This window comes from Cottoperca gobio, chromosome 20 (assembly GCF_900634415.1).
Source record: "Cottoperca gobio chromosome 20, fCotGob3.1, whole genome shotgun sequence".
In the NCBI taxonomy this organism is placed as follows: Eukaryota; Metazoa; Chordata; class Actinopteri; order Perciformes; family Bovichtidae; genus Cottoperca; species Cottoperca gobio.
The window spans coordinates 7,839,330-7,854,295 of NC_041374.1; the positions used below are offsets into that span (position 1 = coordinate 7,839,330).

Here is a 14,966-nt window from a genome sequence, read left to right on the forward strand (position 1 = left end):
GATTTAAGAAACGTCAAAGCTTCTTTTGTGATGTTTTTTCTTCTGTTTCTGTAAATTGAGAATCGTCATAAAACAGCCTTTTTATTTTACAGTTTATTAATACTGCGGTGAACAAGTGAATCAGAACGTCACATTTTATCAGAAGTTTATTTACATATTTCACAATGTTTAATTTCCTGTTGAAAGCAGAACAAACAAGATGTTTAATTTCCTGTTGCATAGTTTGACAGAATTAATCAGAATACGTTCTAATGTTGCATTTACTGTATCCAAGAATGAAACTTTGTTTTCACTTTATTTAGCACCGCATCAGGTCAACATGTACATCAAGAACAGAAACATTCTAACATTAGCAATGTTTTTAACTTTATTGAGCCATGCAAGAGAGTCATGTGCACTTCGCTTAAAGATAAATCATCTGTAAGACTTTAAACAATGAAACTTTCAGCCTATTGGAATTAAACTTTAATTAAAATATAACCGTTACACACTACTGTAGTAACAGTTCACACACTACTTCCTGTGTCGTGTTTTACACAGCTTACCTTTAAAGCTGTTATTAATTCTCACAAAGAAACGTCTTCACCGTAACGGTGATAGATGTCGTGTCGTGCTGCCTCCACTGTTCTGCAGCAACACTCGTGATTTCTGCATTCAATATTTGGCGAAATATGCAAGACATAATATTGGAGGCAAACTTTCTATTTCAACACATTTGCAGCTAAACTTGAGGATCTTTCCTCCCTGGCAGCTGATGATACTTATAAATGATTCAGTGTTTCACCGAACATGTACTAAGATGTTAAATCTGGTCAGTCTTCATGGAGGTGAACCAGGCGCGATCACTGTGCACCTGTCAGACAGAACAATGGCTGCTCCTCTCAACCCGCTGCCTGATAAACATCTATACACAGATGTATTGATGGAGACCTAAATGTTTCTCCATACTGTCCTGTTGGTGTGACAGGACAGTATGGAGAAACTGATCAACTGATGGTCAGCGTTTTATTTTTAACGGTAAATCCCATTTTTGTAGCAGGAAAATCTGTTGACGTCCAATATATTTAAATCGGTTTGCGGTTTGCCAGAAGATGTATGATCTTAGGATCTTTCGGGATCGTTTCTCCAGTTTTCTATACATATATTTTAATATTTTTATTTTGGGGTCAAGTATTTCTTAACCTCTCTGTACAGGACTAATGTGCAGCTTCACTGGGTTAGCTGCCAGAAGCGTATCGTGATGGTCAGTGACGTCTCTGAGTTTAATGTTACGGCGTTAAGATGTGTGCATGTGGCAGATTGTGAAGACGTCAGCGGGCGACATGACATCAGCAGCCACATCATCAGTGACGCATCACTGGCCGGTCACGTTCTTTATTAAACTCAGATTTGTCTGTTCAATACAAAAATGTGATTATTCGTTCCCTTTTTTTTCAGACTATGTTGCAATCAGAAAACCGAGTGGCCCGAGCTCTGTGTCACCTTCATGTGGGACACGAGCACACGCTCCATCGCAGCGTCACTCAGTCCTGACCTGAAGCTGCGGAGCGTGCTGGAGCTGCTCATTGTGTAATCATATTGTACGAATACAAAATGTATCAGGAACTCATCATTTAGTAAAGAGTCCATCCTGGTGGGGAAATAAATCAGTCATCTGTGAAACCGCTTTTAACAAGGGTGTGTACATTTCTATGTGTTTCACTTTGTTACATTTTTCAGCTTGAAATATATCTAAATAATTATTAAAACAAACCAGCATTTAAAACATGAGTTTTCTGCACAGTTGCAGCTGTTGGGAGGGTGGAGGTGACGGTGGGTGCATCCTAAACCCGAAGGGTGCATCCTTGCTGGTCTGCACGATCAGTGTACACAAATATCCACATCGATGAAGATGAAGCTGTGTGTGTGTGTGTAAGTGTGTTCCACAGGACAGGAGATTGTTTTACAAGTTTTACATCCACAAAGTTCCAAACAGCTGGCAGGTTTCCTCCTCTTCCTCTGAACTTGTTGATAATTCATCTCCTTCACTTTCTCGTTATTTAGTTTCCAATCCTTCGCTCCCCGCAGACGTCACTTCTTGTCGCTGTTTTGAAATATTTGTTCGTAGGACGGCGGCGGGTGGTTGCAGTAGGACGGAGGTGGAGGGTAGGAGCTCATCATCATATGGGCGGAGCCAGGCTGTGCCGGGTACGCCGGGTGCGACATAGTAACAGCCGGGTCACCCCCCGTCATCCCGTTGACCCCGAAGCCCTGCATGCTCCCTGGCTGCTGGGAGACTAGAACAAAGAAAACTTTGACTTAGTATCAGAACAGCTCTGAGGATTGAAGCGTGTGTATTTGTGAAGTGTACCTGGAGAGGTGGCGGGGTGTCTGGTGAAGGACACGTTGAAGGCTGGGTCGTCTCTCAGAGGGGACGGGTACATCCTCCTGCGCACAAGGAAACCGGCCCCGCAGCAGAACAACACTCCCATCATCAGCAGCACCCTGAGGGGGAAACGAGACTTATGATTTACAATACTATGTTTCATATGACATACTGCATCATGACCTTTTTCTTCTTTACATTGTTCTGTGACATTATTTCACATTTTTCATGACTGTGTATCATAAAGTGTTATGTCGTTGAGAACATGAAGACCTCTCAGGTCGTCTGCTCTGTCGGAGTCTAAACTCCACACGGAGAAGCTGCGTTCAGCGTTTATGATCCACATATGTGGAACTAACTGCAGCTCACTTCTTTAAATCAGGCTGAAGACTTTTCTGCTTTTTTTCAACATGCTATAAATACATATATTTAGAAATATATAAACTATAATTAGATATATAAATAAATGAATATACATTTATGTATTAACTGTAACTCACCAGAAGTACCATAGCCTCTGGATGGACAGGGCTCTCACACAGCAGCGAGTCCCACAGCAGTCCTCATAGGAGCGACATCTGCAACAGTCACACAGCGACTGTTCAGCAACAACACGATTACATACGTACACAGGCTTCGACTGTATTCTGCCTTTCTGCAGCAGCTGAAGAAGTTCAACCTTCAACTTAAACGTTTATAGTGCCATCATGAAGTCCCTGGTCACTTCCTCAATCACACACATTCACTCTGCGGAGAGGCTGACCGGCTGCCGTCTCTCTGGGGGGGGAAGATCGTGGTTGACCCCCCACCCCGACACAAACTGTACTGTTTACTCCCGTCCGGCAGGATACATATTTTTTATATAAGTATTGTTTTATATTTTTACCGTAATTTCTTCGTATATGTTTCTTGACTTTGATTTGTATGTTGTCTTACAATGCTTATTGTATGAAACAAAACAAATCCCTTAATTGTGAAAACATATGTGACAATAAACTGGATCCTGATTTATTCACGATTTGTGGTTCGTAAACAAAATCTTTCAGGCAAAGTGTGTGTGTGTGTGTGTGTGTGTGTGTGTGTGTGCAGCGAGCCACACAGATGCCAGCCCCGGCCAGACACCCGCATGGTTGCATAAATGTTATAAATATGATCCACGGTGGATCATTGAATACGTGTACAACAGGATCCTTAACTCGTAGTCAGTAGATGTTTTCGCAGGTCATACTTCTCAGATAAATTATTTTCTTTCTTTGGTGAATTCACTTCAGTATTCTGAGAAAATGTCAACATGAAAAAAAGACAAATTTTACACTCCTGTTATTGTTATTTGTCTTACGAAGCGGTTTAGCAGCGTCTGTTAGCAGTGCATGTTAGCAGCGTCTGTTAGCAACGCATGTTAGCAGCGTCTGTTAGCAACGCATGTTAGCAGCACTGTTAGCAACGCATGTTAGCAGTGTCTGTTAGCAGCACTGTTAGCAGCGCCTGTTAGCAACGCATGTTAGCAGCGTCTGTTAGCAACGCATGTTAGCAGCACTGTTAGCAACGCATGTTAGCAGTGTCTGTTAGCAGCACTGTTAGCAGCGCCTGTTAGCAACGCATGTTAGCAGCGTCTGTTAGCAACGCATGTTAGCAGCACTGTTAGCAGCGCCTGTTAGCAGCGTCTGTTAGCAGCGTCTGTTAGCAGCGCCTGTTAGCAGTACATGTTAGCAGCGTCTGTTAGCAGTACATGTTAGCAGCACTGTTAGCAGCGCCTGTTAGCAGTACATGTTAGCAGCACTGTTAGCAGCGCCTGTTAGCAGCACTGTTAGCAGCGTCTGTTAGCAGTACATGTTAGCAGCACTGTTAGCAGCGCCTGTTAGCAGCACTGTTAGCAGCGCCTGTTAGCAGCGTCTGTTAGCAGCACTGTTAGCAGTACATGTTAGCAGCTGTTAGCAGCGCCTGTTAGCAGCACTGTTAGCAGTACATGTTAGCAGCGTCTGTTAGCAGTACATGTTAGCAGCGTCTGTTAGCAGCGGACCTGTGGATATACTAATCCTTCCTTGAAAATAAGATTTATTTAATTACTTATTTATTTTCTCGACTCGCCAGGTTAATTAATAAATACATAGAAAAGGACTGGAACATGGAAGTAGCACAAATGAAATAAGCAGCTTCCTCTCAACCGGCAGGCTCTGCACTGCTGAGAAGTCGTTACTTTGGAAGCTTATGGATATTAGAGATAAAGATATTCTGTCAGAATTAACCTAAAAATATCAAGTCTGTGTTCACTTAAATGTTTTCAGGTATCTTCAGCCTCCAGCAGCTGCCAGTCACAGACAGCGACATGCTCACCTGTCCTTTCACCTGCTGCAGCATCTCTGCTGCACGACTTTCATTCTGCAGCTGGAAGATATTTGCAACGTTTCTTGATGATTAGTTATTATATTCATTATTTCTTATTTTTCTCTTCTCCGTCTCCTTTTTTACGTTCATGTGAAATGTTAGGGCTGTGTTTTTTATTTAACAGTGTAATAAATTGTAAATGTTTATATGTGGCGTCAACAGAAAGAACACATTACATTACATTTAGCAGACTTATCCAGATAACTATGTAGATGTATATATATATATATGTGTGTCTCTGGTGAAGGTGCTCAGGGGCTCAACGGTGCAGCTCTGGTGTTGAACTCACGACCTTCTGGTGTTGCATTTAGAAGCTGGACCACTCGACCATCACCACACCCACATACAACACCTGAGAAGGTGAAGCAACATAGACCTAATGCATCTCCGACAGTTACACCTGCCGTCTACAATGTTTGTCAGGGTTAGGGTTTTATAAGTTTTAGATTTCAGGTGTTTCTGCTCATGGAGTCCTTTTGCTTCACATCCGAGTGCAACTCTACATGTTGTAGTTTCAATGGTTTCATAAGTATTGAGAGAAGGTGAATATTTACATGAAGGAGGCTTTGATTGAAGTGAGTTGTTGAGTTATCATCATGAGTTATATTTAATATTCTGAAGCTGCACTCTGCTGATGAATAAATGTCTCTACCTGTAAACAACATCTGAGTATCATTTCACTTCTTTGTCTCTTTGATGGTTTTGTATATTTCCATCTTGAGATATGATTTATTTATACAGCGATAAACTCGGTCACATAACTATTATCAAAATAGTGTTTCTGAAGTAGACGCTGAGCACAAAGCTTCACTTCCTCTCTTTGTGGCAGATTAATGTTAAAGAGTGGATTGTGTGGTTTCACTTCTTCTTCATGGTCGTCTCTGTGCTGCAGCCTTAATGATGCACACTCAGCACTTTGTGGTACTGAGTGGTTGTGGTACTCACATGAAGTAGATGGGGTATCCGCCTTCAAAGTACCAGCAGTACTTTTTGGCTTCGACACACTGTAACGAAAAGAGAGAAGGATTATTAAAAACATTTTCTTTGTGTAAATTGATATGGCTTGCACAACGACCTGCAGAGCCGTGCATCAGACTTCCTCTTCTGTTCATCGCTTTTAATGAACTGCCTTTGATATAACGCTGCTGGTGGCGGCGTGTAGAGGCTGTTCACAGTTCTCACAGCAGGAGAGGATGTGAGGAGACAGGAGACATGCTGCAGGGACACGCTTGTCCTCGGGGGGACAGCACACACAGCATAACCGCTAACATAAGACTGCAGGACCAATGCAAAGGAAGAAACTCAGCGTTTGGTTATGAAATTGATATTTCACTCACTGAACTCAGTTAACTGCTGGTGGGGATAAAAAAAAAAGAGGAAATAAAAAGAAGCAACTTTTGAGAGAACGTTTCATGTGCAGCGTTACATAACGTAGCTGTGAAGTGTTCAATAACAGATTACAGACGTTTAACTGAGACCATCTTATTAATATCTTAGGGAGACAACATTTATCATCAGAATAGTATAAATGTTATCGTTCCAGATTGTTTCTATTGCGGCTGAACTGCGTTACCGAAATCTTTACAGAATGTGGACAACGTTCTGCGTTGTGATTCTTGCAGCAGAGCTCGAGCGAATGATAAGAGGACCAAAGGTCAGACATGCAGAGCAGAAATGTGAACGTGAAGCTTAAAGTCAGCCAGAGATATTAAACAAGTGCTCGAGCCATCAACTGCATTAAGTAGCATTTATCCACCTCCTCCCTGCACTCAGATATCATCTCACTTGTCTGGACGGATGTGAGATGAAAGAGAAATAATATGCAAAGAAATATGACACAGCCGTGCTCCTATATATAAAATCGAAACTGTATTTCTAATAGGAATACACACACAATAGAATGATGGTGTATTGGGGGTTAACAGTAATGACGGAGCCTGGAGAGGAGTGTGTGTTCAAAGAAAGATCTCACAGTTTACAAGATCTAAGAACAAAAATTCTAAATTTAAGAGAAAACAGTTTGAATATTCTCAGAGAGCATAAAGTTATAAATCAACGAATACAAAACATGAAATTCTCTCAAATTAAAGTCACGAGTGGTTCCCTTTTTGTCGGGAACCACATGTTTCACTGCAGGGTTGCATCAACCTCCTCACACAATCTCACTAAAGTTATGACTTTAATTTCACAATTCTTGATTTGTTGTTTTCCATCTCCGTTAGTTTGGACCTAAATGTTATGGTGACCCCCCCACTCTGCCGGCAGCGGTCCCCATTCAGCTCTGTTCATTGTCCTTCATTAATTAGAGCTCAGTGAAAGTGCTGACAGCAGAGGAAAGTGTCCCTCTGAGATCCTGCAGGACAGAAATGACCGTTACGCAACCAGAGAATGTAGAAGCGCAGACTGGTTCTGTGTGTGTGTGTGTGTGTGTGTGTGTGTGTGTGTGTGTGTGTGTGTGTGTGTGTGCGTGTGAAAGAGTCTACAACACTTTTCTGAGTGAGCAAAGTATTTGTATTTGTTCTCTTATTCATCACAGGTGTGTTTTTGCCGTCAGGTGCTCCGAGCACTTTGCTATTTAAATGGTGGATTCTGCAAACTGGAGAAGCGATGTTTGTGGTCAGATGTGTCATTAACACCGGGGACGCAAGGGACGCAAGTGACGCAGGGGACGCAGGGGACATGTCCCTTTGAAATGGAGGATTTTCTCCCCGTCGATGTCACATGTTGATGTGATTTTAAATATTTGAAATGAACCTACAGGAGGAGGCTGTGACCATCAAACATTTACTTTAATGTGTGAGGCTCCGGCAGCATTTTATCTTCACTGTATAACAAGAAAATCATAAACAGAGTGATGATGTAGGAGAAAACAGCAGAGAATGAACCTTTATCATAAAGCTGCGTGTTAATGCAATTATATTCTAATTATAGGCACAGAAAGAGCCGGGGAATGTTTATTAAGTGGATGACTGAACACAAGCAGCACGAGGACGACACGAGGAAAATCAAAGTCACAGCTCCTCTTAGTCGAGGAAGAAACAGGAAGACAAAAGACAACTAGACAAAAATATCAGACAGATGTTTGTCTTCAATTCGTGAGATCATCAACCAGAAGAACCTAAAAGCTTTGAGAGACATGAACGTATAACGATGAGAAGAGTTCAGTTATACTGATGTCTACAAGTTTAGATGAAATGTTAAGTTTAAATATGTTAATGAGGCATTATGTAAAGTTTAGGAGAATCTACAGACACAGAAAGTTCGTAAATAAACTCTGAATGTGGATTTGAAGACGAGTTATAGAAGATAAATAACACAAACTCTAAACTCACCATTAAAACATGTTTCCTGTAGAAGTGTGCAGAATCAGCTCCTGCAGTGAACACACGACTATCACAACTTTAAAACCTTGTGTGTGTGGTGTGTGTGTGTGTGTGTGTGTGTGTGTGTGTGTGTGTGTGTGTGTGTGTGTCCTGCACCAGACTGAATAAGCTTCTGAACTGGTAAAGTTCCAGCTGATGTTGCACTCAGCACTGAACGTAACCGTCTGCAGTTCTGTGTAAAGCGCTGGTCCGAGTCTGAAGGTGCAACACATTCTGCAGTGTCTCTTTCCTCATCATCATCATCATCATCCGCCCAACGAGGAAACATCTTGACCTATAAAAGGTCCCTGAGTGAAGAGCAGATCCCTCTCTGTTCCACCAACAGGTGATCTGGGATCGTCATATATCGAGGGATTAATCCGCTTCAATGTGAGGAAACCTCTCTCTGGATGTCACACACACACACACACGCACACACACACACTAATATTAATGAGAATACATATTGTCACTGGTACAAGCTGTTCTCACACTGAATACACTCCTGTGTGTGTCCATCTGTGGTGTGTAACACCGGCTGCAGACAACAGAGACTCCACACCTTTAATCCTGCAGCGCTTTGACTCTAATATCACTGTTGAGACAAAGTGGATGAAGATAACCTTTATCAGTCACCTGAACCCCCTGACAAGTGTTTTCACAGAGTGAATTAAAAGTCTTTGTGCTGCAGCAGCTCCGACGCTTAATTAAGATGATATGGATCTAAACCTGAAGTGAAACCTGAATAATGTGTTTCCAGTGTTTCCACGAGACATGTGGAAGTCCCTCTGGACTGAACCAGTTTAAATCCACATTATCTGTTCAAATGCAGGTTTTCAATGTCCTGAAGGTAACGTTTCCTCTCTCCTGTCATGGTGTCATCAGTCCTGTGTTGTATATGTAGTGAGACAGAGAGATGTGTATTGTTCCTGAAGGTAACGTTTCCTCTCTCTCCTGTCATGGTGTCATCAGTCCTGTGTTGTATATGTAGTGAGACAGAGAGATGTGTAATGTTCCTGAAGGTAACGTTTCCTCTCTCCTGTCATGGTGTCATCAGTCCTGTGTTGTATATGTAGTGAGACAGAGAGATGTGTATTGTTCCTGAAGGTAACGTTTCCTCTCTCTCCTGTCATGGTGTCATCAGTCCTGTGTTGTATATGTAGTGAGACAGAGAGATGTGTATTGTTCCTGAAGGTAACGTTTCCTCTCTCTCCTGTCATGGTGTCATCAGTCCTGTGTTGTATATGTAGTGAGACAGAGAGATGTGTAATGTTCCTGAAGGTAATGTTTCCTCTCTCTCCTGTCATGGTGTCATCAGTCCTGTGTTGTATATGTAGTGAGACAGAGAAATGTGTAATGTTCCTGAAGGTAACGTTTCCTCTCTCTCCTGTCATGGCGGCGTCTCCCCTTTGAGCAGCGTCAGCGTTGTGTTTGTAGCCAGAAGCTTCATAAACTGACTTTTTATCCAGTTTTAAGACACTTTTTACATCTTGGCATTTTTAACTCTATATTTGAAGGATGAAGGATTTTAATTCTTGGACGTCTGGATCTTCAGTTCTCAGAGAAACAAGCTGACAAACGTTAGCGGCAGCCGAACAGCGTGCAGGAAGAACTCTGATGTTTAACCTTTGAATCAGAGGAGAGAAGAACTCCTATGATGCACCGCTGCTGCACCACCACATCAAACTCCCATGATGCACCGCTGCTGCACCGCTGCTGCACCATCACCACACCAAACTCCAGCTGTTACTGCAGTTTTCCTTCTGAGCCCCCTCGTGGCAGGAATTGACAGATTGTTTAAGATTAATCTCACACATTGTTCTGGTTTCACTGAACGACAGACATTAAGATAACTTGTTTATGTTAATAAACGCTTTTGTTGGAGAAAGATGTTGAAACATCCGCAGTCTTAATCTGAAGTTGTCAGAAGCACTTATCAGAGGGAACAGCACACGGGCTGAGGTCCCTTTAGTCCGCCTGCTCACATTCAAAATGGATGTGCTCACTAAGTCAGCTGAATGAAATAAAATAATAATGATGAGAATTAATAATACATGGATAGACATGAGTGTTGGACTGGCAGGAGGAGCGGCTTCCTTCAGAGGCCTGTAACACCCTGACTCTCCTGAAAGATCCTCAGATCCCTGATGACATCCTGAACGTTCACAGGAAATTACTTTATAGAAGTGTGTGTGTGACACGGTAAAGAAGAGGACTCTTGTAAATCTGTCAAGTGACAACACTAACAAATCACAGTGCACACAGTAGGTAGGGATGTAATGATAAATCCATCTAAATCCTCCATACATATTACATGTTATATACAGGTTATATTTTTGCCTACAGTTGATCAAGTCTCCTGACTCCTGTACACTGAGCTGCAGCGAAAGATAATCTCCAACTGTTTTAATCGTTAAAGTAATTGTTCCTACAGAAACGTCTTTAAAGTCTGTTTCAGCCTCAAATGTGGAGATTTGCTGCTTTTCTCTGTTTCATATCATATTAAAGTGAATATCTTAAAGACATTAAAGACATCACCTTGGACTTTGAGGAACTAGGATGGACATTTTTTTACTATTTTCTGACATTTTATAGACCAAACCTTTGTTGTATAATGAAAGTAATGGTGAGTTGCAGCTGTACACCTGTGAGTGTCCTAAGGGCCCAGCACTGAGTCAGTGACAGTCTGCGCACAAGGACAAAGGACGACAGGATCACAGGTGCTTCTCTCAGAGCCTCTCACAGAACATGTGTTGGAGTCTCACATATTCTGCCAGCAGTATCACCTCTACTCATGTCTATTTGTCCTTTAGCCTACATCACATTAAAGATGGTGGTACTACCAATATTAAATATTTGATTGATATTAAGTGTTTCCTGGTGGGGTCACTTGCATGCCGAAGTTACCAGACGATGCCACACATTTCATAGAGATCAAACTGTACCCTCTGCGATGCGTGAAATTTCAGCGGTAAGCGAATGAATATTGAATTATATAACTTTTGAATTGAATTTGGTGAAGAACGCTCTGACAACAATACGAGGCGGCACGTATCAGAGCTACATCACAGGCTAGCAGAGCGATAACGACTTGTTATTGTGTCTCCATGTTAGATACAGAGGGAAACACTACCCTCTCAAACACACACGCGTGTCTGTCAAACATCTAATATTATCACGGTGATAATAATAATAAAAATAATAATAATGAGCGCTCACCTCTAGAAATAGCCAGAATGTCAGCGCAGCGCCAGGCAGTGGGTTCCTCATATCTCCGCCGGGGGGACTGAAAGCTCCGCTTGAGGAGGAGAGAAGGACGAGGAGGAGATGCTCCTTTACGAGCACAGAGCGCGGCTCATCCCGCTGCAGACACCCAGAGATCAGCTGCTCCGGCTCGGCTGACAGCGCGGATGAAGGCAGACCGGGTGACGCTCACACGGCCCGCAGACGGAGATTAATGGCATGCTGGGAAACTGCGTTAGCCTGTAAGGTTGCTTCTTCCACGCCCCTTTACCAGCCCCCTCCCCCCCCACACACACACAATCATATTGTTATCGATATGACTGTGATTATTATTATTTGTATTATCCTTCTTCTTTCAACTGATTAGATGTCATCATAATAAAATTACATAAACACACACAAACACACACACACACACACACACACACACACAAACACGCGCACACAAACACACACACACACACACACACACACACACACACACAAACACACACACAAACACACACACTTTAGATTTCGCAATCCCCTTGTTTTTTTTCTTTTCTTTTTTAAGTAGGATAATATTATTTTTATTTTACCTCATACCGAATTTGAATGAGTAGATTGTTCAAAATTAAAAATTGAAGCAGGTGTTGAGGGTCCAACAGAATATCATTAAACCTGTTTCTGTTGCAGATGATAAAGTTGCCAAACCAACAAATCACGGCAAACATTAAAAGTGACTCAATAAAACATAAATAAAACCTTTTTATTACATTGAAAACCCTCAACCTTTTAAGAAAAGCCTCTGGTTTGCAGAAAGAGTCCGTGTTGGCATCAAAAGTAATTTTGTCATCCAGGACGGTGCCTAAGGGCCAATATTGGCTTTCTGTCTCCACAGCTATGCCGTTGATAAAAGTCGGTGTGACGAGAAGGTTTCTGTGTCGATAAGCATCTTTTGTTTGTATAACTCTGCTCGGCTTTGATTAAAAAGCACAGTCATTGATGCTGGATCAACAGACTGAGCTCTGGACTTCTGCTTCCTTCAGCACAACATGTCGTTGTTTCATCGTCATCACAACTTACGCGTTGAACACATTGTGATGGTGATATTGCACTCAGTTATATCTTTAAGTTTTCTACTCTTTAGGTTATTGGTGCTTTCTGTGTTCAATGTTCAATTTCTTCAATAAAAGAATATTAGAAATACTTTCATTTACTAGCAACTTGTTAGTGCAAGTACAACGGGTAGTGCGGGTGAACTGGGAACGTCTGGAGGAAGCCCCTGTCCTGGAGATCTTCAACTCACACCTCCGGCAGAGCTCTTCAGACATCCCTGTGGAGGTTGGGGGACCCCGGTGGTCAGGGAAGCCGTCCGACTGAAGAAGGAGTCCTTCCGGATTATGTTATCCGGGAGGACTCCGGAAACAGTTGCAGGGTACCGAAGGACTAGAAGGGCGGCAGCCTCTGCCGTGTCAGAGGCAAAGCATTGGGTGTGGGAAAATTTCGGAGAAGCTATGGAGAAGGACTTTCGGTCGGGTGATACTGTGGGAGGTGCTGCGGGAGTATGGGATGAGGGGGTCACTTCTGAGTTCCATCCAATCCCTGTACGCCCTAAGCGAGAGTTGTGGGCGGATACTCGACAATAAGTCGGACTCGTTCCCAGTGAATGTTGGCCTCCACCAGGGCTGCACTTTATCACCAATCCTGTTTCGTGATTTTCATGGACAGGATATCGAGGCGTAGTCGTGGAAGGAGAGGGGTTGCAGTTCGGTGGCCTGAGGATCTCATCGCTGCTCTTTGCAGATGATGTGGTCCTTATGGCATCATCGGTCTGTGACCTTCAGCAGTCACTGGATCGGTTCGCAGCTGAGTGGGCAGCGGTTGGGATGAGGATCAGCACCTCAAAATCTGAGGCCATGGCTCTCAGCAGGAACCCGGTGGATTGCCTACTCCGGGTAGGGAATGAGCCATTACCCCAAGTGAAGGAGTTCAAGTACCTCGGGGTCTTGTTCGCGAGTGAGGGAACGATGGAGCGAGAGATTGGCCGGAGAATCGGAGCAGCGGGGGCGGTACTGCAGTCGCTTTACCGCACTATTGTGACGAAAAGAGAGCTGAGCCAGAAGGCAAAGCTCTCAATCTACAGGTCGATCTTCGTTCCTACCCTCACCTATGGTCATGAAGGCTGGGTCATGACCGAAAGAACGAGATCACGGGTACAAGCAGCCGAAATGGGTTTTCTCAGACGGGTGGCTGACATCTCCCTTAGAGATAGGGTGAAAAGCTCAGCCATCCGTGAGAGACTCGGAGTAGAGCCGCTGCTCCTTTACTTGTTGTTTTTTATCAGAACAGGGAAATCAGCAGAGCTCAGGTCACTTTAATATCTGTTTATTTATCAACAGTAATATTTTGCTGTGTGAGCGATGAGCTGTGGAGGAAACACACAGAGAGCGTCAGCAGGAGAGCGTGAAGCTGCGTAAAGCTGCGTAAAGCTGCGTGAAGCTGCGTGAAGCTGAATGAAGCTGCGCGAAGCTGCATGAAGCTGCATGAAGCTGCATGAAGCTGCATGAAGGAGTGAAGGTGAGCTCAGAGTAGATTACATGTATGTTGAATAATCAATAAATAATAACACTGTCATGTAAAGAACAGCTGGTGGTCTGTCATAAGTCCTCCTGAGGTGCTGCACATCACCGTGTGTGCGTTACATCTTCACAGCTCGTGTGAATCTAAATAATCCAGCGTGTCCGGCTGCAGAGTTCTCAGTCAGTCTGATGATGGTGTGGTCGTAGTGTTTACGAGCAACAGAGTCCCTTTGGAAAACCTCTGATTTTACCGCAGCAGGGTCTGACAGTGTGTAGCACTCAGTCCTGGTTCTGGTTCTCCAGCGGGCCCAGCGGTACGGCCCGGGCCTCCAGCAGCGCAGCGTCAATGTTGGAGCTGGCATTAAGAATAACTTAATAGAAATAGCCTAAATATCTTCTCACAGATGGTCTCCTTTACTTATGTAGATCATAGCGGCACCAGAAGACTGCTTCATACCCACTTAAAAGTTCCCATAGTAATTTTAACATTAAGTCTTTTCAAGAGTGATATGAGAAGATCCACGACGTCTTAAAATATGATGACAGACATTTAAAGCTTAATTTGGAAACCTCAATGGAAGCTGAAAGGTGCAGCCCTCACATACAGTGTCTCTGTGTGTGTGATCTGCTTAAAGGCCCTGTCACACATATCCGTATGGAAGAAATGTATGCTGGCGTATATGAAATGAGTCAAAATACGTCCAACTTTTCATCGGATCGGAAAAGTGAACATATACAGATACGCATGTCTAACCTATTGATAGAGCATCACTTACTATACAAAATGTATCAGACGAATGCCCAACAAATGCATAACTTACACAAAAATATGACGTATACAAAATATCGGCAACACGCTGGTGTACGTTGATATAAGGTAAGGTATAAGTAGTATTCGTTAAGAGCTCGCTGTGTTACGCTGGGGTGTGTTGTTGAACGCTGATGTTTTGAGCATGTTCAAAATTACCGGACGTACCCGACGTGTGCTTCATAAGATATGCAGACGTTACGTTACGTTAGACATACGTGAATACGGAATACGTACCTGAA

General features: G+C 43.1%; 1 protein-coding gene across 1 annotated transcript; it reads right to left on the bottom strand.

Moving 5' to 3' along the window:
• Positions 1-128: 128 nt before the first annotated feature.
• Positions 129-11,382, bottom strand: vopp1b (VOPP1 WW domain binding protein b). The gene is made up of 5 exons (XM_029457947.1): positions 11,332-11,382; positions 5,696-5,754; positions 2,866-2,943; positions 2,351-2,484; positions 129-2,276 (listed from the first exon to the last, which is right to left on the bottom strand). Exons 1-5 carry the CDS (start codon positions 11,380-11,382, stop codon positions 2,071-2,073), a joined length of 528 nt encoding a protein of 175 aa, XP_029313807.1. The 3' UTR covers positions 129-2,070.
• Positions 11,383-14,966: the final 3,584 nt, after the last annotated feature.